At 32.5% G+C, this 22,490-nt stretch overlaps 1 protein-coding gene across 3 annotated transcripts in view; it reads right to left on the reverse strand.

Moving 5' to 3' along the window:
- Window positions 1–8,209: 8,209 nt before the first annotated feature.
- The window catches only part of LOC131854200 (scavenger receptor class B member 1), a 90,525-nt gene continuing 76,244 nt past the window's right edge, over window positions 8,210–22,490 (reverse strand). For 2 of the 3 annotated variants that reach the window (XM_059205332.1, XM_059205347.1), the window contains 7 exons: window positions 15,107–15,313; window positions 13,899–14,125; window positions 11,709–11,866; window positions 11,140–11,261; window positions 10,618–10,743; window positions 10,060–10,202; window positions 8,211–9,053 (listed from right to left, as the gene is read on the reverse strand). In XM_059205332.1, the coding sequence (XP_059061315.1) occupies window positions 8,951–9,053; window positions 10,060–10,202; window positions 10,618–10,743; window positions 11,140–11,261; window positions 11,709–11,866; window positions 13,899–14,125; window positions 15,107–15,313 (1,086 nt within the window). In that variant the 3' untranslated portion in view covers window positions 8,211–8,950. Of the gene's footprint in view, window positions 9,054–10,059; window positions 10,203–10,617; window positions 10,744–11,139; window positions 11,262–11,708; window positions 11,867–13,898; window positions 14,126–15,106; window positions 15,314–22,490 lie in introns of all 3 variants that reach the window. The other variant, XM_059205340.1, reaches the window with a different exon arrangement.

Here is a 22,490-nt window from a genome sequence, read left to right on the forward strand (position 1 = left end):
AACAATTAGTTCTTATTTATGTTTAATGTGAATACTAAATGGGAATAACATACACAATAATTAAATACAAGTATACGATAACTGACAAGTTTTAAATAGTTAAATATATGTATTTAACTATTTAAAACTATAATTTGTTATTATATGTTTTGAGCAAATATGTTATGTATCATGACTCTGTATTAATATTATATAGGATCACTTTAGTAATACTTATATTCTAGTATTGAAAGTTTTGGTATTATGGTCTTTATATATTTATGTAATTCATTTCACCTGATAATCCCGTAGTAGTGATACCATGATTTATCATAGTAGCTTATTGCAAAAAAGCTACTGAAGCTATTAACTATTATTATATGTATTTATTACCGAAGCTATTAACTAAATAAAATTACAAATATGATATTTAAATAACCTTTGTCTATAGTTTTATCAGTAAATGTGAATCAATCTTAAAAATAGTATTATAGGTAATCCATTAGAAATTAGAACTCCGCTGGTACTGGAATATAATAGATATAGTTATATCTTTCAGATTATATAAGATTGATGGAGAGGACACTATATGACGCTATTCTTCTACTCCCTCTATATATATTATGGAAATAATCTTTTTGTAATCGATCCCAACGTTATACTTAATTAGTTTGTGTGATCTTCAGTTCTCTTAAAATGCACATCATAAAATTCACTTTGATGGAGAGGGTTAGTCGTATAGAGTACACTAAGCTAAAACGGTACAAAGTGAATTGATTACATGTTTGTATTGATTCTGTCTGATTTATTTGATTAAAATAAATCAGACAGATTTATATGTACAGATCATATAGCATTTCTACCCGGAATGATTCATTAAGAATAATTGAATTGTTTACATGGGTACCTACCTATCTATGTAAATTTATACAATTATTATTTAGGGTAGAGTACATTAAATACGTGAGGGGATTTAAAGGGTTTTGAGATTCCCTCCCTTGACTTTGAATGTTGGCTCACGTGAGATTTTCACATACCGACCAATATTGAGATTGATGAGATTTTCACATACCGTTTATTTTGCCTGAATTATTTGTAAAAAAAAGGCTGAATTACATACTATTGGCAAAATAAAATAGTTCATGAATAATTTATTAGCGAATAAGGATTTAGGAAATGTACTCTAGAATTAAAATTTATTATGGAGAAGGTTTTAGTTAATTTATAGCGACTAATGTACTATGTAATTTGTCAATGTTATCTTGTGTATTACTATATATATATATATATATATTGTTATGATTTATGTATTATGTATTATTGTATATATAACTCTATAGCCGTAGTAGTTGCTTGTTAGAATAGATCAACTACCATACAATATATAGAAAAAAGAACTGTATCATTTTTTAAATGTTTAAAATATATGTAAATGAGTGAGTAATTATTTGGATCAAAATTTCTGCATATTTTTAGGTAAACAAGTTTAGCACTACACATTTACTATGAAATTAAATATAGATGATTTTATGCAGTTAATTGTATTAACATATTTATATTACAAAGCAATTTTATTGCTGGTATTAATTTTCGATGTAATAAACTTGTTACTTATAATATAAACACTGATATTTATTCCGATCCTTCAGAATTTGGAATGTTATGTATCTGAATTTTCATTTCATTCATATAAAAATTTCATATAGTTGCGCGAGAATACAATAGTGATAATATGAGATTGTTTTTTTATCTGATCTAATAATAATATGTCCAGACCATTTACACAGCGCCATCTTGTCCCAATATAACACTTATAAACACTTAAGTATTATACATAGAAAACACCCAGAGCGATAAAAATAATGATACTCATGAATACAAATGTTTGTAATTGTAATCCTACGAGGAATCCAACCCGAGTCCATCGGAAGTAAGACGGTGTGCAGAACCGCTAGATCATGCATGTCATTATCTGAGATTTATGAGTATCTTTCTGATAATATTGTGTTTAGATAGAATCTAGATCAGGGCTATTCATAAAACTGTAAAAACCAGGTCAATCTAAAAATGGATTGGGGTGTGTCAGATATAAATATACATCACATGCCGTACTGCTTGGGAATTCCCTGAATAATAGTTACAGACTTGATATCAAATAATCAACCACATAAAGGCAACAATTTTTATTTTATTCTGGATACCATAAAAATAAATTGTCGTTTCAAATTAATTCTATAAAATGAATGTTTTCTTTATTATGTTAACAAAGATTTGTCACAAATAGCGTTGATCTAAATAATTTAAATTGACTATATAATATTATTTCCTTATTTAGCAAAATGATATTTTAATAAGTGTTTATAATATCATATAGACTTTAAATAGGAACATTTTACCCGATTTATTTTTTTTCCCATGTATTTTTTTGCTTGTACAATGTACTTGGAGTTATATATGAAGTTGACGCGTTTACTTTTGGATTTGATAATTTATTGATTAATTAAACATGATATCTGGTAAAGACTTATGTATCAGACTGTAAATATTATTAGTTCTATATCTTTCCATATGATTTGATTATAAATAATTGCATCAAAATCGTATCAGATATAATAATATAAATGCAAATTACAGCGTGAATTTAGATATACTGCCCACTTATAACGCTTTTGTTCTGTTATAACCTACTATATTATTGTGGACGTCAAAACTCCATAAGTTTTTGTCTATCTTCAGATTATTTTACACTCTTCTAGATGAAACGGTATAAATACAATACTAAACTCAGAGTCTATATCGGAAAAGACCGGTCAACGGGCACGAGGAGTAATTATTCGCTTCCTAGCCTAGCGAATAATTACTCTTTAACGATTTGCTTCCACAGTAGAAATGGTATTGAAAGCGATCCTGTTGTTCCCCACCACTGATCCGATATTGTACTGTATAAAGTCCTGTAGACCGTTTCAAAAATGAATCGTAGAGTCAAGAGTAATTGTTCTAAAACGCCCCATAATCTGGCCCCGTAGAGGCTCTCTGCAAATGATGTCGCATAAATATTATGATTTTTTCCTCTTCCCATTGTTACAGTTAAAAGTTAGGCGACTTCACATATTTTGAAATTTGAACTATTTTCGTTGGAGGGAAAGGGTATTGGACGTTGGTAATGTGCACTGGTCAGGTCACCATTGCTATTAATGTACGATGTCCGATTGACCCTCACCCGATTAGAACCTGGATACCATCATGATAAATTCCTGTTGAAGTTTTCACGATGGACTAACTAACCTAACCTCATGTTCATCTTATCAGTGTTATATTTAGCCAACCCCCACATCATTTATGGATGGGCTCTTGACACCATCGTGTTGTGTAATTGCTTTCTTGAATACATCAGTGCATGTAGTTTTATAGCGACTTTGTGTATTGTATTTTTCACATATTGATGGGTAAAATTTTTAATGTAATTTGTACCTAATATATATGTTATTCATTTATCGGCATTTGTTTTATTAATTCTCAACCCTATGGATAGGCAAACACCGGTCCACTGCAGTCCCAATCTTCAGCCCTTCTCGTCAAGTTATTGCCTGCCGTTAGCAAAAATTTGTAAAAAATATATTATATGTATTTGTTAAACAAAACAAAGACGTTATGACTGCAACAATAGTGGATTGGGCTACCAGAGCATGACTGAGGTCGATTCTTTGAGTAAATACATTACTTTGATATAAGACTTTGTTGTCTCGTGTTTTTTATGTGAGAGAGCGCAGAATGCGACACTGACAAAAATAAAAAGCCTTAGGGTATGATGAACATTATAGAACCACCTGGGCAGGAGATAAAATAAAAGTCAAGTAGGGTAGGGCGGGGCTAAAAGGTCCATTTTGCGTATATTGTGTCATAACTACGTACGTTTAAGGTTCCTGGGAAAGACTTTAATAATAATAGAAAGTTTAATCCTTCATCTATAAGTTGCCATAGGTGAATACGGCCAGAATTTACCAATGCGCCCAATATGGGCGATACAAAATGTAATCAAATGGTCCTTTTTACCCCGCAGGTGGGGTAAAAAGGACCAGTCTTGGGGTAAAAAGAACCACGACAACTAAATCATATTTTGTGGTCAAATGTAGGAAATAAATAAAAATAAATAATCTTTATATTTATTATATTTTAATCGACAGATATGTTGCGACCTATTTTGCACTGGTAACTAAGTTATATAATTATAAGGCACAGTTATAATCAGTCTTAATAACAAATCTTTAGGTCTTTGGTCTTTTTGATCTTGATAAAGGTAACATCTTAAAACAATTGTAGTATCTCAAAATCGTACATATTCATAAAAGAAATCGGTAACATCTTTAGCAACTTAAACAATTTAAAAAAATAAGTATTTTCAACAAAAAACTAATAACTAATCTTCATCAGACTGACAATTCTTACATTCGTATGCAAGAGATGATGAGTGATGTTTGGCACACTTATTACAGGTATTACATTGAAGTACCAAACTTGAGCTCGCAGCATTCCAGACAAAGACACTCGTATCTTTTTCTTGATCTTTCTTTTACATTCATTGAACCATAGACACAAATATACAAAAATCTCTATATTCGTTTACAATGTTACCATATAATAACTTAAAAGCCTAATGTCAATACAATTTTTACAATGCTCGTACAATACAGACATGCCTCAGTCAGCGACAGAATGGGTTGTTATGTTACTTAAGTGATTCCGAATTGAAAAAATGGTGCTTGAAGAAAAATAACAAATGGTTTTAATTCTAATAAAATGTTATTATATATCTAAGGTTGATTTTAGCCTTATTTCGTTATTTTACAGATGTATTATCGCGTAAAAGTAGGTACATAGGTTTAGAACCATTTGCTACATCTAGGTGTCAGCAATGAATACATGAATTTATTTTTCTGATAGAAGAATTTATCCCGTCAGCCAGTCCTCCAGCCATCTTACCTACCTATTCAAATTATATTTTACAGCGTAAAATTTGCTCGTGAAAGAGTCGTTTAATAATGTTTGTCTTTCAAACGTCCTTTTATGATAATGAAATCGATTGTTTATAAATTTTATTAATACCTATATGTTTTTTTATAATTACTGAAAATAAAATGATTCAATTAAAGGTTCCACAGTCGGTAGAAAAACGTTGACTACGTGACTTAATACCACTAAACATTTATATTATGTTTCGTAAGTTTAAAAATCGAACAATGAGACTAAGATTTTCGCATTTAAATTTGTAAAATTTACTCGCAAAAACCTTACGTAATCGGCTTACCTTTTACCAACCACACTTTATTTTATTTGTATTTACATTTACGAACTGTCAGAACCTATTACGTTTACAATGTTACCATATAAAATGATGTCAATACAAAAACTACAATACAAATTTAAAGGCCGAATTGAAAAAATGGTGCTTGAAGAAAAATAACAAATGGTTTTAATTCTAATAAAATGTTATTATATATCTAAAGTTGATTTTAGTTATTTTACAATTGTCACCATACATCAGGTGTCAGCAATGAATACATATTTATTTTTTTTAAACAAAAGTCAAAGTCGTTTAATATGTTTGTCACGTCCTTTTTGATATGAAATCGATTGACCTATATGTTGTAATTCAAATTCAAATATTGTATTTCATTTAAATTTGTAAAAACTCGCAAAAATTGTATATTCTTAATTATAGTTATGGAAAAGAATTGCATTATAAATGAGCTACCGCATTATTGAGATTGGTGGTCAAGTAATATAATTCTATAATACACTTCGAATATCGAATTATTGTGACACTTTCTTAAAACTCCATTTTAAACAACTTGGCTAAAATTGTGAACAAGGTCTATAGTTGATATGAAAAAAGACCAATACTTGTCCTGTTCATGGACTCACAATTATTGAGAATTAATATTAGCCAAATTATAAAGTATGGAAAAAGCTTATAATTGACTATCTATATAACTGTCAGCCCTCAAAGCATTTGGCGTGCAGATATTTGGCCACTATATGGGTGTAGTCACCACACCAAACGTTAACGTCATAAAAAACCACATTACAAAAATGTTAAAATAAAGTACATACATAGATACACATGTATACATATATAAGGAATAAAGAAGTCATTTTTATAAAAGTAAATCATTCTAAACATGCTGGAGAAACATTTATCGTTATGAACAAACAAGATCGATGTTATCTTGTACAAAAATTAATGAAACGTAGCATTAAGTATACGGAAATTAATAATCCTCTTAATATGTTAAACGTTAATACTGTTACTCTTATAAAACTTCTGATGGATGGAAACAAAATTATTAGTGAGCGCCCAGAGAATAGAAGAGACGAAGTCATAATAAGGTAGTAGATGAGGTTACTTCGAGAAAGCGTTCTTTTTATCCAGAAGATGCGGTATAAAGTCAAAGAATTTTTTTTTAATTATTCTTTTCTTCTATTTAGAAGTAAAATGAAAATCCTAGCTGGTAGTAAGAGATTACTCTATATGTCAGTGTATGGTCATATTTTCATATTTCTTTATCTAAATTTAGAATAAGTGGTAGTAGAATAACAAAAAGGACAATCATTAGTTGTGAGAGAATTATGGAGACCTCATTGATAAATGTTAAGCACTAAAGTCACGCAGGAATTAAATGGAACAGTTACCTAGACAAGTCTCTTTTCTATATAATTGAAAAATACAAATAAGCTGACGGTTCTCTAGATGCTAAGTGATTACCGTTGCTTGACACCAGCGCTACCCCTCATGCGTTGCCATTCTCTGTGGAGTATGATGTCATGACTCTATATCCTTTAATCTCTTTGTTATGATTAATGCAATTCAAAATTATGGTATAACTTCAGACGCGCAAAGAGGATTTTCATGACATCTGTCATCGTTGTGATGTATTAATAAATGTGTAATTAGTTAAATAAGTTTAACGTTACATTTATTTAAATTAATCATTATAATAATGTGGATTTTTCAATAATGTTTATTACATACTAATTATAACTATATTTGAGTCTACGACAGTTTAATGTTAATACATCTAAAGACGAACCCATATGATTAGACTAGTAACTATAGGTAAATATATTTCTATAAACAAAATTGTAATAAAGAAAAAACCGCCGACCAAAATTTAACTGCTTTCATTATCTTTGTTGATACCCGAGTAGGTGGAACTAGTAAGAGTATTTTATATCACGGCTAAATGTTACGAAATTCATTTTTTTATATAAATGCTTGATTTCTCTTTACATTTTAGGCATAGACCTTTCATAAATTCTTAAGGCCTATGATTAATTGCTTTAAAAATATACAATATGTTCAAGTCTAACCATTGTCGATGTTGAAATGAGGGTACGTGGATTTATTTGGTCGGCGGTAGTATATATTTTTAGTAACCACCCTACCGATAAAATGGCAAACCGAAGCCCAATGGAAGTACAAATTAAAAAATATATTTACAGTTTAACAGTCATGAGATAACAATTCATTAATCGAATTATTCTTTTCAACGACATTAACTTATTAAAAACAATAGAATTACGGAAAAAGATATACATAGTCGCCGAAAACAATATTTCGATTAATAAGGTTGAATCATTTATTTATAACATTTTTTTCATATTTTATAGACTTTAAAATAATCTTATTGTCAATTATATTCATTACTACAATAACAGTTAAATATAATTTGTTCAAATATCAAATATTCGAGTAAATGGAAGATTTATCACAATGTAGTTCTTTGAATATAAGTAAAAAGGGAATTAAAAAAATAAGTAACACAAATGTCATGCATGCTTTATACAAAATTAATGGAGAAATTTCCCATAGATATTTTGTAACTTTTATACACATAACTTTCATCCAAATGATACGGTTTTTATAAGTACAGAAAATGTTTTTGTAATAAGAAATAATTATGTGTAAAGTAATTAAATTACGCATTAATTTAAAATATCTCATTTAATAAGGAAATTTTTCCATTATTTTCTGAAAAAAAAAGTTATAATATTTAATTAATCAATAAAATCCATATAATTCATAATCAATTCAGAAAAGTTGCATGCTATCTAAAATAAATTATAACATTGTGCAAATTACATGTTTTACAAATACTAGAAATATACTAAGATTGCAATTTTTAAAACAAAAATAATAATAAATTAATGTAATATACATACTTACAATATCTACTATTACCTACTTTAAGAAAATAATGTATAGTACCTATAGCAGATACTTAAGTTTTGTATAGGTAATATAAAAATACTTATATACACATACATATATAAAATGAAGTGGAATAATTCAATAAAAAAAACAGTCTCTGCTATTGGGACGGAATGTAGAACACACAACCATTTCTTTCTAAAACTGTTACCTAAAACCACTTACCATAAAGGTTAGATAACTTCGGTTTACTTGTTGGTATTATAAAAAAACCGACTGCGGTGTAATACTAACTTTAAATTTTAAATTATATTATAAATTGTCATATTATGAGATTTAGGAAGAAATTAGTACAATTGATTTCTTTTCATTACTATGACATTTGGTATAACTGCTTTTGAACTAGTTTTTACATGTAAATATTATCATAGAAAAATGATTACTATATATTTTTTTATGACGTTATTTTATTAAAAAACTCAACTTTCTTAATTTAAAATTTGTAAACGAAAATTGCAATACGAATTGCTAATGTAAACGTTTAAGGTACAGTGTGTTCTGTTGTTAAAAGTAGTTTTAACCGCAAAGACATAATATTATACTTCAAAATTATATTTATGTTCATTTTTTAATGAATAAATACGACTAATAGGTTAGTATACGATCACGTGATCACATTTTATAATTCAAATCGACAGTTATTGTACACTGTTTTTAAAGAATACTTAAGCTGAGTGGTTTGTGGATGGCAGATGCTGTTGGTTACCGTCTCCCGAGCTCGAGAGCATCCTTGGATGGTTGTTTGGGAGGTTGTCTCGCTAGCGCAGCGCCCTCTAGCCGCAGTGTGCTTTGACGGTGAGACGACCTGCGGTATTGTTTTGATTATGATGAGATGAAAAAATAAAATATTATATCTTCCGAGGTTTTCTCGAGTGACTACAGCATGAGGTTTTTCAAGAGGTATATTATGGGTCGGCAACGCACTCATGATACCCCTTGTGCTTCAGGCGTCTGTAGGCTACCGTTTACCATCAGATGGGTTGTATGCTTGTTTGCCACATATAAACAAAATATAACTTATTCCTCTGTGAATAAAGAAATTATATACATGATGAACATAATGCTTAATGGCACTCTCTAGTAGTGAAACGCTAGAATATTAAAATAGCAATCTCTAGTGGCTCTATTGCTAGCAATTTACCCATTTACATCGACCTTCACGATTCTCTTCAAATCTAACATACTCATTCTATTATAATTAACTGGTGCCTCATTCCTGACAACTGATGCGCATACGGGTGTATCATTTAATTTTCATACATTGAAAAAGAAGTCCCTAAAACAGTGTATGTAAAGGTGTGTTAATTATTTAAGTGTTCCTTCCGTTCCGCTCCACTAATCTGCTGCAGAAGAAGAGATCTCTTCTTGAGAGGCAAGGGGCGTACCAAAATTCGCCCTGCATCTATCCCCCACTGGGCCTTCTGGGAGGCAGCGCTTCAACTATATGGCCCCGGAAGCGTACTCGTGTACCCACACGCTTCCATAATTTATTCAATTGTGGAAGTGTGTGGGTACCCGAGGCGAAATAGGTCGCTCTAATAGCGAGATGAGGCTGATTCTACACCAACTACAGGGCTAGTCAACGCCGCAGTGGTCGCGATAGAACGGTAACACCACCTCGCGATTCCGGCAAAGGCGCTCGTATGTTCACCGTGTGGTTTTCAGTGGGTAAGATTCCCACACATCTCTCTGGCGGATGGACGGCCTTTGGACGATACTTTCACACGATAAAAAAGTACTTATGTTTAAAATTGATCATCACTTCATCGTGACGAGGATTGAGAGTAGATTAAATAGCAATGGCAAATAACCTGATGAGGCAGGTGACAGCGAGCAGTATGAGCAGCAGCCCCAGCGCAGACAATCCCCAGCCGAGGATGGCGCGCGCGAGAGGCGGGGCGCGTGTGGCGAGCCGCAACAGTGACGTCACTTCCGTTGGCAGCGAGTCGATGCCCTGTCGATATCACATTTTGTTTTATAGTTTACCCGGTTTCACATAGGCCCATTATTTTTAACTTTTAAACTGTTCGACGCTGACGTATTTATTTGGATAAGGATTAACAAGATAGACATATGTTGTCGCGGATTTATCTAAGAACATTTAAATGGTCCTTATTTCATATATATGTTTTGCGTTCAAGAACTATTTATGCAGAGTACGCAGCGGAAGCACTCAAAATGAATAATTTTTGCACCTTCTTTCATTGTTGCTCCGCTCCTATTGGTCGTAGCGTGATGTTATGTAGCCTATAGTATCGAGGATAATATACCTTTATAACAGCGTAAGAATTTTTAAAATTGGTTCAGCAGAATATATGTAAATTTGTTTAAATAATTATGAAGTATTATTAATTAAAGAAAAAACTGACCTCTTCAAACCACATTATGGGAAACACAATGTCCGGGAAGTTGGCGACCTGTTTGATGTCCAAAACCTGTGACACAGCCAAGTTGATCTGAATTCTCGCCCGAGCTCGCATCGCGATACCCATCTCCTGAGAACAAATATTGCAGCAATAAGACTATATTTAATAAAAGTTGTATTGGTATTGGTTGTTTTCTTTTTCTGGTTCTGTAGAAAGACGAGAACACTGCCATGTAAAGTCAAAGGCGATATGTTATGATATGATAATTAAACTCATCCATCTTCCTTAGATTTTGTCAGACCACCAGAACATGGTAGGCAGTGGCATGATTAAAAGGCCCTAAACAGACTGCGTAGACATGTAGGTCGCTGTAGGCATACTTTCTGTAATGGGGTATTGCTGCCCAGGAGGCTTACGACCGCAGGGCTCTATCCCAAACCACGTCCCTTATAGATTTGTTGAGTTATAATTATTATTAAAGGTAGCCTACACACACTATCACTGATCATCGAATTATAAACATACCGGCTGCACGTCAATGAAGAGTCTATGATCTTCAGGGACAGGTGGCGAAATGCCCTCCACAGCCTCGCGGAGCGCTGGATCCGCCAGGTAAAAGTGTGGGAACGATAGCATTATTGGTGAATCTGTAAAGGTAGACGTAACGAGCCTTAAATGAAAGTATTAATTTAACTATCTACGCAAAGAGAATGTATAAAGGAATATCGCGATATTAAAATAATATTTCTAAGATGATATGTCTAATTTTATGCATTGTTTATTGCAGTAGATATTCAAATCAAATATCTTTATTCATGTTCAATGTTCAATTGCAGGTAGGTACTTGTGACAAGTTAAATTTAACGACAATTCTTAAAGTAGTTTGAATCAAGATGGACTGATTAGAAACCCTGGTCTCACTCTTTTCAAATACCATTATAGCAATTAACCATTCAGGTCGTGGTTAATTTCTGGCGAATTTATCATAATGACTATCTGATATGATATAAGATATAATGACTAACTGATATGATCTTCACTATTCGTTGCATTAAAAAAAGTCCTTATAGGTTATTTTTGTACTATATTCTTACCGTATTGGCAAAGTGATACGTTGAACAGTCCGTTGGGGGCGCAGGGCGGGCCGGCCGGACAGAAACAGCGGTTGTGTTCATCCGCAGCGAACACGTCTTCGGGCGGCGTGAAACGGTAGCCCTCTACTCCTGCAGACGTCTCCACGTCCTCTAAGTATCTGTAACACCATTATATTAGGACGCTTTTCGTGTATTTATTTCTATATAACTTTTATACAATTTAAATATAGTGATACTGAAGCAGATCTTGTACAACGCCTTTAGTCGCCAAGCAGCCTGCATTGGCGGTTGTGTTTCATTTTGAATTGTGAGATAATGTAATAGTAAGGCATGACACTTTAGTCTTTTGGAATTGGAATGTATAAGGGGTACGTTCGTAACTTAACAATGTGATGTCTATGGTGCAGTTCAAGCATATAGGCACCGTTTACCATTTACCAGGTAGGCCACCAGTTTGTTTACCATTCCATTGTTACCCAAGTTCCCAGTTACATAAAAAAGAAGTTACACTGATACTAATAATAACTTGTCGTACTTCTTTACCAGTTGGCACGAAATAATTTGAAGAGTTTTCCATTTATACAACTTAATTAGTGTTGTGGTGCATGAGAAACGTATTCTCAATGCGAGTGACTGTTCGTTCGTAGCCACAAATACAATGGGCACTAAAACGTGTTATGCAACCATCGCGATCGCTTTGTAGCGGCCTCACGGAGCACCGTGCGTGCGAATTGTTCCAAATACAGTCATGTGGTGTTAAATTCTATCTTTTAGCGATTTGATGTACAGTTCGAAGAAAAACAAAGAAGTAGAGAATCACACGACTGTTTCTGTGGAAGACCTTACCGTTTTCAAGGAATTCTCGAAAGAAATTATATTTTATGTGGTTAGGGAAAATTTAATTCTCTAGGTTTACCGCCTTGCACTGTTAATTCTAATTGATTAGTCAATGTCTACATCTACTTAGTAGTTAAATACATGTTTACATTTTTTATGATATTGTTCTTTTTCCTGATTTTAATTTGAAAGATTTAGAAATGTTAAATTATCATCAAAAGTTTTTTAGTCGTATGTAACTGTGTTCTCCTTACTTCTGATTCTGATGAATTTTAAAGAAAGAAATATAGTAACATTATATTGGATTATAGTAGAGTTTATTATTTATGAAGATAATATATATTATATTTTTTCTCAGGAGCTCATATTTAATATTCTTTATGCAAACCAGATATATTATAAAGTTTTCGTCACTTTCTATTTCATTTATGGATACATTAATTTATGAGTCTAGTTTATGATATAATACATTATGATATTTAACAATATGACTGACTCAATATCGGCTTAAAGTCACGAGCTTAATTTAAAAACTACATAAATACTGTGAGTCTTTTTTATACTAGTGCGTCGAGTTAACTGTCGTAATGATCACTGTTATATCATTAAGAACAATACACCACTCTCGATATGATACCGTAGAGATTCCAAGTAATATGAGCACCACAGCCTTTTACTGTACGAACGATAACAGAATTATACACGCGTTCACCTTTGATAACATGGATTACGCTTATTTAAGAACGTAAATAAAATGATACGTATACTACCATTATATTTTTAATTTAATCAAATGCATTCTCTTTTACGTTATGAGAGTATGTATTTAAATACGCTTCATTTCAATTAGTATAGTTATGATGCCAACCATTAATTATTAGATATGTTTTTGTAATGTATGTGTAAATAAGTATATGTATGTTTGTTTATAATAGTTGCCAATAAACATTTTTCTTCCTTTTTTCCTATAGCGTATAAGAGAAGTGCAATAACAAACTATTAGTTCGCTGTCTGCATTGTCTTTGGTACCTATATCAGATATCAGGTATACCTAATATTTGTTAGTATATGTGTCATATATTGCTAACAATTGCCATATTGGCTAGTCACATTGACGTAAATGCGGTACATAAGAGATGGACGTAAATAACCCTTGGAAACGATTCCTGTTGTATTCGTCACGACGGACTAACTGACTAGTGTGAATTCATTTTCATTCTACTATCTAAGATCAATAAAATCAATGATAATAATTGATGCCCAGCCGGCCATAGAGCAGATGACACTACTTCATCATCATCCGATTAAAAAATATTTAATTATGATTATTCCAAAGACAAAAGGAAAACTTACTTAAGAGGGAGTAGTCGACACAGATCCTTATCGTAAACTCTCAACGTGTCATTTTTGGTGATGTGCGGTGGGAATATGGAGCCGTCTGACCCAGATATACTATTGCATTGGTCTGTGGTCCAATGGGGTAGTCTTTCTCGCATGTTGTACCGCTGGAATATACCGTAGTTGGCCATGTCGTCTGCGCCAGTGAACATAGTCACCACATCTGGTGATGTACCGTTTTTCTGAAAAGAACATAAAATAACATATTTATTGATGTCTCATCATATACTAATTACATTTAAGTAGTATTCTGTAAAGGGCAAATGAAATTGGTGGAATATGGGAAACGTCGATTGTAATCATGAATTACACGTTGCCACTGTTGAGGACAAACGTATATGCTGTATATGTATATTTTGCCTGCCACTGCATTATCTATTTTATATTTTAGATCCAAATGCAACAATCAATGCATTGCTGTTTAAAGGCAGCACTAGATAGCTTATCTATTTAGACGAGGTACACGTGACTACATCAACAATGCCAGTTCATTAACATCTCATTAAAGGAACTACACGAAGGAAGGCATTAATTCACTGTTATCACGTTATACACATCGTTAGGTAGTTTACAGTAGATATTATTTGGAGTTCTCTATTTCTGGCACCGTATTTATTATCAGTATAAAAAATATATTTTATTTTTTATACTTATAAGTTTGTTTTAAATACCACACCACTGAAGTCCATATTGACATTGGACATAACTGACGATGACGTATCATTATCAGGCAAAATGTAGGTACCAATACCGAGTACAGGAGATATTGTCAGTTTCCGGAACCAACACATATTGGAGTCGAGAGAAAGTGGAGGAAGCGAATCATGGATATTTAAGTTGATGACGTATTTATACCAGTAGCTTAGTCATCTTTAGGTTCTTTATGTTTTAATGAAGTAAAATGATTGTTATCATCAATATATATCAATATGAATATCAATATATCAATTTGAATGCAGTTTACATCAAGAACTGAAGCGGAAAACAAGTTTTAACTCTTTTCTCAAATTATATCGGAAGTAGTAAATGTGGCAGTTTAGTCTGAATACACTGATAACCAGCATTTATGTCACTTACAAACCTTAACAATGAAATACATTGTCTTATCCTATCTTAAGATGTTGTGCGATAGCTTCTTTACTCACACACAATTAAGAACTTACCCCATACAACAGTCCAAATTCTTCATACGGGAGTTTTTGTTCTTTGGATACGACGTCTTTGGCTAGTTTGAGCAGCGGGTCTTCATATCCCCAGAGTAACTGACCAACTGATACCTCCACGAAGGGTTTGATCTTGAGGATGTCCATGATTGATGCCATGGCGAGACGTAAGAACCGCGCTGCGTGCTTGGACTGTGAGGTGGCGCTCTGAAATGAAGTAATACACATAATTAATACTAAAACGCAATTTCTAGAAGTTGTGCTGGGTTGCTAACAATTAATAACAATATTTACTGAAAAATTATGGCTTCTTTACGGAGCATAAAACAAAGTCGCCGCCTCTGTCTGTACGCTTAGAACTTTTAAACTACGCAACAGAATCTAAAGCAGTTTTCAGCATATATAGTGATTGCACTAATAGCTTAATGTATATAGTATATGAATATTATAATACAGAAAAGACGAAATTGAATGAATCGTAGGGCACCCGCGTGAAGCAAGGGCGGATCCCTAGTTTTTTATAAATAAATATTAACGAACATTAAGGGGGTCTTCCTATGTGACGGCCTGTTTTTTAGGGATATTTTAGGATTTTTTTTCTACGACCAGTAAATATTTAGAGCTTCAAGTTTTTTATCATTTATTAACACATATTTGGACAGTATAAATATAAAATTTCAGCTAAAAATATTCAGTCAAACTAGAGTTACAGCGCTCTGAACACCCCCGCCTCGAAAAAAAGAGCTCCCACTTCCTCCACGATTCCGGCTGATCGGCTTATCTGAAAAAAAAAAAACGGCGTTTTAATTTGTAGGCTTAAAAGCACGGAATGACCTATAATCAAATGAATATAAAAAAAATTGGATTTTTGATAGACATTTGAAATAAAAGTTGCAAATTAGGCGTTTTTTTTTTGTTTTTTGCTATAAAAAAATCGAAGTTTTGAAAATTTTCGATTGATAATAGTTCATTCCATGCGTTTACATATATTGAGTGTGCCCTGTAAATTTCAAGTAATTCGGTCCAGCCGTTTCTGAGATACAATGGAGGAAAGTTTGAAAAACACAGTTTTGAGAAAAACGCGTTTAAAGTTTCAAGTCCGTTAAAAACTATTAAAATATCAACTTACTCTCAATCGGCGATGCCTGGTCCATAGAGTATTCCTTCCTCTTCCTCGTGAAACTCTTTTAAAGCAGATTGTTCAGCTCTTGAGTCAATCCTGGCTTGTTTAACGACATCACTTACGCGCCGCTCAGAGCGTAAGATTCGCTTTTCATCCCGTTTCTCAACATACGCTTGGGCTTCACGACCAACAGGGCATCCCATAATCGACATAACTTTTAAAATACCTTGAAAACCTTCATTAAAGATAATAACTGCTAAGTAGCTAGCAATTTCAACAACTTTGGGACCAGAATGAAGATGTTTAGGAGCGAAAGTCCAAATCAAAGAATTCAAAGATTCGTTATTGTTTTGTGTCTCTGCTCCTAAACAACGAATTAATAATTCGTCTTTCGATAAATCTTCGAAAACCGGTTTGATAGCTTCTTGGACTTGCGGAATTAGAGGTGGTTTATCGTGATGAAATTGGTCCAGTTCATTATTAGCTTCAGCCTTACGCCATTTACTGTCTTCGCCTTCTGGACAAAATTGATGCTGAGGGTTTTCATCAGAAGAACATTTGTGATAGTACGTTGCCCAAACTTCCTTTCTCATATCTTCAAGCGAATCTGGATGGCGTCGAATTGCTAATCCGTAGAATTTTGTAATTTCTTGGATAACTTTATCAGTAAGTTTACCTGCTCCTTTTCCTCCTATTCCTTTATTGGTTTTATCCTTTTTAACAGCCCGAAGTCGTGTTCCCATCCTCTTTTCTACGTGACCCACACAGTCTTTTTTTGTTACCGCAGTATCTCCATACGGTTTAGTATCTAGGATGCCCTTGAAAGTTTTGCTGTCACCGTCGCCAATGTATGTTAGATACTTTACGCCATATTTTTCTACAGACCTCAGAAACATTTTCGTGATGGCACTTATTTCCATTTTACCGGAACTTCCGGAATGGTTTATGGTGCATTCATCTACATGCGTTTCATACCACATCTCGTATTCTAAAGGATTTGTTTTTTTTTATTTTTCCACAAATTACATCCACCACAAAAACTACTCATGACCATGACATCTAAAACTTTCCCAGTGTTGCCGATCAACGTAGATACGCCGAGCAGAGATGAAAAGCCTCTTTTCTTCCAAGTACCGTCACCTGACACAATCAATTCATCCTGTGGTTTTCCTGATTCTTCATTCATAGTTTTTTCTTGCGTAACAGCGAATGCCAATAATATCACACAGTGAAGATGTAGCAATATGAATGTTTTCCAGTAGTGCAGTATAAGTAGAATTTGCAACACCCGAACACATGTCCATAAAGCTACAGAAAAGATTTACTCCTTCTTGACCAACTCCCAATAATCGCATCGCAAATACAAACCGACGATTAACCTCAAATGCATTTCCGATCAACGGGCCTGAGTTTATAACTGTCTGTTTTTCACACTCACACGATAAAATAATTTTAAAGCCTAGGCCTCGGAAACTTGATCGCGAAATAGACACGTCACTTTTACAAGTTTTACATATAACTATTTCAGAGATTGCAGCAAATACAGAAACAAACTCCAAAATGCAATATGCGAAATTCGAAGCGATGGGAACATTCATGTTCATGTTATTTTTAAGTTTTTTGGCCGAAGCTGATGTAAATACCGTATCATTTTGGTAAAAACGGTTTCCACTAAACTTTCTTTTTTTACTACGACCAGGATGAACATTTCCACTCGTACTTCCTTTCTCATTATGAAAAAAAATAATTTGTAGCTGTTGCTCTCTTCGAAGTTCAACCAAGACTAAAATAACTTCGGTAAAATATTATAACAATAGAAATTTCTGTAAACAAATATATTAATAAAAGGGAGGCCAGGTATAAAGCCGACGGTACACAATAGGCCCGGTCTCTAACTGCCAACTCACCGCTCCGAACCGCTCTTTCTTTTACCTGGTGTATCTTTAAAACGACTTCGAATTTTCTAAAATCGCTTTACTACCGTATTCTAGACATGTTAAGGGAGCAATTTATGAAAAAAAAAAAAATCGATTTTTTCAACCCATCACATAGGAAGACCCCCTTAAAAGCCTTTAATTCAGAATAATTTAAGGAATTCAGAATAATAAGGAAATAAGAAGTCACATCAATTATAACCTTTCGAAGGTTATGAACAGTAACTTCCGTCAAGAACCTTTAATTTAAACATTAAACATATTTGGTCACATCTGGATTCCGTTGGTAATTTTCGCTTGAAGTTAAACCACTTTTTAAAGTGAAAGATCATGACCCATTCATCACTACAAGTTCAATCGTACTCAATTCATGAAGTTGAATCACTTAAAAAGTATTATAAATAAATACTTTGCAATTCAATGTTCAAATAAGTATAGATTCCTGGAGTCGTAAAGGTTTTTAAATTTTTATTCCTTTTAAGTTAACTTAATACAGTAATTTCATTACTATTTTATTCATTATATTATTTGACTTTTTATAATAAATCTTTTTCTATATTCTCTATTCTCATTAAAATTTTATATTAGGTATAGGTACATTTTCACAAACTTTATTTGCACTAACTTTGATCTATTTAACGTAGTTCCTTTTTTTAGACAATTGATAGCCTACTTTTGCCTTTGTAATTACAGTCTAACTTAGTCTATCTGGATCTTTTTACCCCGGTAGGGATAATGTTTTTAACATTAACTATGACGTGTATGAGATTAAGCAAGAGCCTATATAAATAAATCTTTTTTTAATTGATTTGATTAAATTGAATGAAGATTTATCGTTTAGATAATTAGTCTTAAAAACGTAAAGACACATCTTTGCATTTATAATATAAATATATATCAATACAAATTAATTGACATTTTCCGAAATTATAAAAATAGTAATTGTTGACTGTTTGTAAGGTGATAGAGCAGTGTGACAAATATATTGTCACATCATTATTTTCGATACTAATGAATATCGATGTACGATACCGTTAATGAGTAGAATACTTGTATATTGTAGCACGTTAATGATAACGGGTTATTATGGTATATTGAGGATAAATGTATCTCCTATTTGTCTAGCACTATCTGTTCCATTATGGATCTAAACTATCTATCTACAGTCCAACTCTAACACTCACAAAAGAAATCTAAATCAGTCTGCACTAAAAAAATATCATATAAACGATCTATATTTTAGAAACAAAATATCGTACAATATTTTTCAGTGACAGACTTAAATAGATTAGCTATTTATATCTTTATATATGTAACTAAAAAAATAGATGATTATTACTAAACTTATATATTTAATACAACGGTTTATACATAGACAGAAAACAATAATCTTTATATATAATATGTATGTATATAAAATTTAAGTCTATATAATTAATAAACAATGTATAATTTTCCTCTTTAAAAAAACAAGCCCTTTTGTCAGTCCACAAAAGGTTACTTCCCGGACACCTTGACAACTTTAAGATCAGTTCAGAGGTCGAGGTGGCAAGGTTTTATGTCGACGATGGCGCATACTATCTTATGGCACTATACCATTCATTAAAATGATAATTCATTGTATGTTGGAATGTCATTAGTGTTGGCTGTGACGTCAATGAATATCTAATAGCTTTTCAATTAGTTTACATAATAAATATATACATAGATACCTAAAAGTACCCACAGGCAATATATGTATACATATAAGAAGACAGTATTTAATTTAAATCATTGGAATTCCTATTCCTTCCTATTTCATATCGGTTTAAAATAAAAAAATAATAATTCTGTTTTTCAAAAAAACATATTTTTTGCAAAAAAAATTAGTCATACTATGCATCTAAACTGCTTGGCAGTTTGTGTGTAGCACAAGCTCCTAACCTATTAATATACCAGAGGAAACATATAACTGTGAAAAGGACGTCATAAAAATCCTTATATATGCTAATTACAAACAAATATTGATTTATATTTATCACAAACAGATTAGGTGTCAGGTGCGGACCAAGACTTAAAAAAAAATCTAGAAGTGTCATTTTATCAAATTTAAACTCATCTAATAACTCCCACCTGCTAAGTACGTCACTTGGTGACTGTTTTTTTTACTGTTGAGTGTAGCAATCCCTACCTCTCTTATAAAGAACCGAGAAGGGCAAAAAAGGTAATAACTGAAACGGCAAGCAAACTGGCGGCCATCACAAGCATTGACTTGGTGAATAAACTGTGGAAATAACATATAGGCTGGTAATGCCATCGCGATCCAGTCATATCTATTAGATATATTACCAGTAAAAACAGCTGGAGTAATTATCTGACACAATATTAATGTTGTCTAATTACTTTAAAGCTATCTTAGAGGCGTGGAAGTCCCACATATAATTGCAACTCGCATTACCGTATCGGTTAGTAAATGATTGTAATTATTGAAGCGCTCATGCGACGTGAAACAACCAGAGCATGACAGCCGGTGCACCCGGGGAAAGGCGAGCTCTGTATTTATATTTTTAATCGATTTAAAAAATGAGAAGGTTCTCAATTTCAATAATATTTATGTGGAATATGAAAAGATTTTTTTAATATTAGACAAAGATAACGCCTGTTCATTTCTTTAATAACTTCGTCGTTTCTTTTGTTGAACAGATTCATCAGTTATATGTCATAAAATGACATTACTTTTCATTTAGTAAAAATAGAAATGACTACTAGCTATTGGTCATAAATAGGGATTTATGACCAATAGCTAGTAGTCATACTATGCTTCCTACAGATTTTAAAATGAATAGTTAATATCGATATTGATTTAGGGAATGTATTGACTAAAAATCTGTCGGACTAATAACCAAGGTTAACATAAGCTACGTTAATTAAAATATAATGGCAAAGCATAATTTTGTTGCAAAACAGATAATCATTTCCTTAACAGTGATGGATTCTCTTCTTTTCAGTCGGTACCCACGGCCTGGTAGATTGTTAGACAAAATTGTACACTAATTTTGTTGTGTAGAAATATATCATAATTTAAAACCTTGCTTATTCACTTAAACATATAACAATGCAGCTCTACACGCTAAGTTATTCAACAATAGCTTTTACCTTGTAACAAATGCGCTTATGCGTACGTGAGGTTATATAAGTTCTATATAATATGTGATTCTATATATTATACATGTTACATAATATTTTTAAGGTGCAGATTATAATATGTGTGAAAATTATGTTCTTGCCTATAAAATATGTGAAGAGAATTCATACGAAAACGTATGAAATATTTATCTTTAATAATTTAAACCAACCAATACTTTTATGCTTTTTGATTGTAATATATCTATACATATAAATAAAATTAGACTGTCTGTTTGTAATATTCAAATAACCGTTTTTTACTACATGCATGAATATAAATATGATACATATACCAAAATAACATTTTTTACAATGCTTAGAGCTGGTGTTGTGGGTACTAGATAACTGAAACATATTTAATATTATTGTAAATATACACATCGAAACCACGCGGACCAATACAACCACTGTTAATCATGAATACAAATGTTTATATTGTACGAGGAATCGAACCAATGACCATCGGAAGTACCGCGGTGTGTGGTAAACTGTTGGACCACTGAAGTCGTCAAAATATACTACCTCTATAGCAGTAAAGTATTCCTATATCTATCGCTTCCATCCGATGAGATAGATCTACATCCTCGTGGACAACGGTACGTTATGTTAATATCACGAACCGTTGAGTAATAAAGCGTGGGCTTCACTGATATGCGCTTCAATATACTTATACAGAATACTAGTATACTTAGACATATAATAACTCGTCTGGGTCGACGCGACGGTACATTACGTTTAAAGGTAAGAAGTATCAACTTTGTCACTGATCCAGATATCTAAACGAGACCTATCTAACGTTTCCTGGAATTTGATTACATGTAATACGCAGTTGAGAAGTAATCTTTCGTTAACTTTGATCCATTGCACAATGATCGGTGTAACAGGTAATGGACACCAAACATTGTAGTTATCATAGATAGTTTGACCTAAAAACTGACACTGTGCAGTGCCGTGTCCATCACCGGAACATGCATTCATTAACTTTGAACAATAAATAAGATTTAAAGTTCCCACTACCACAACCTTACTTAACACACATAGCATTGTTAGTTCGTGGCAAATTGTCGACGAACATATAGTCCAGTAAAATTTTAAATTGAACAAGATGTGACCAGTTTTTGCGCAATATATAAAAATAAGTCCGCAAATACGAGAATAATAA

This window comes from Achroia grisella, unplaced genomic scaffold, assembly GCF_030625045.1.
Source record: "Achroia grisella isolate CSIRO2021 unplaced genomic scaffold, CSIRO_AGI_Agris_v1 utg1186, whole genome shotgun sequence".
NCBI lineage: Eukaryota > Metazoa > Arthropoda > Insecta > Lepidoptera > Pyralidae > Achroia > Achroia grisella.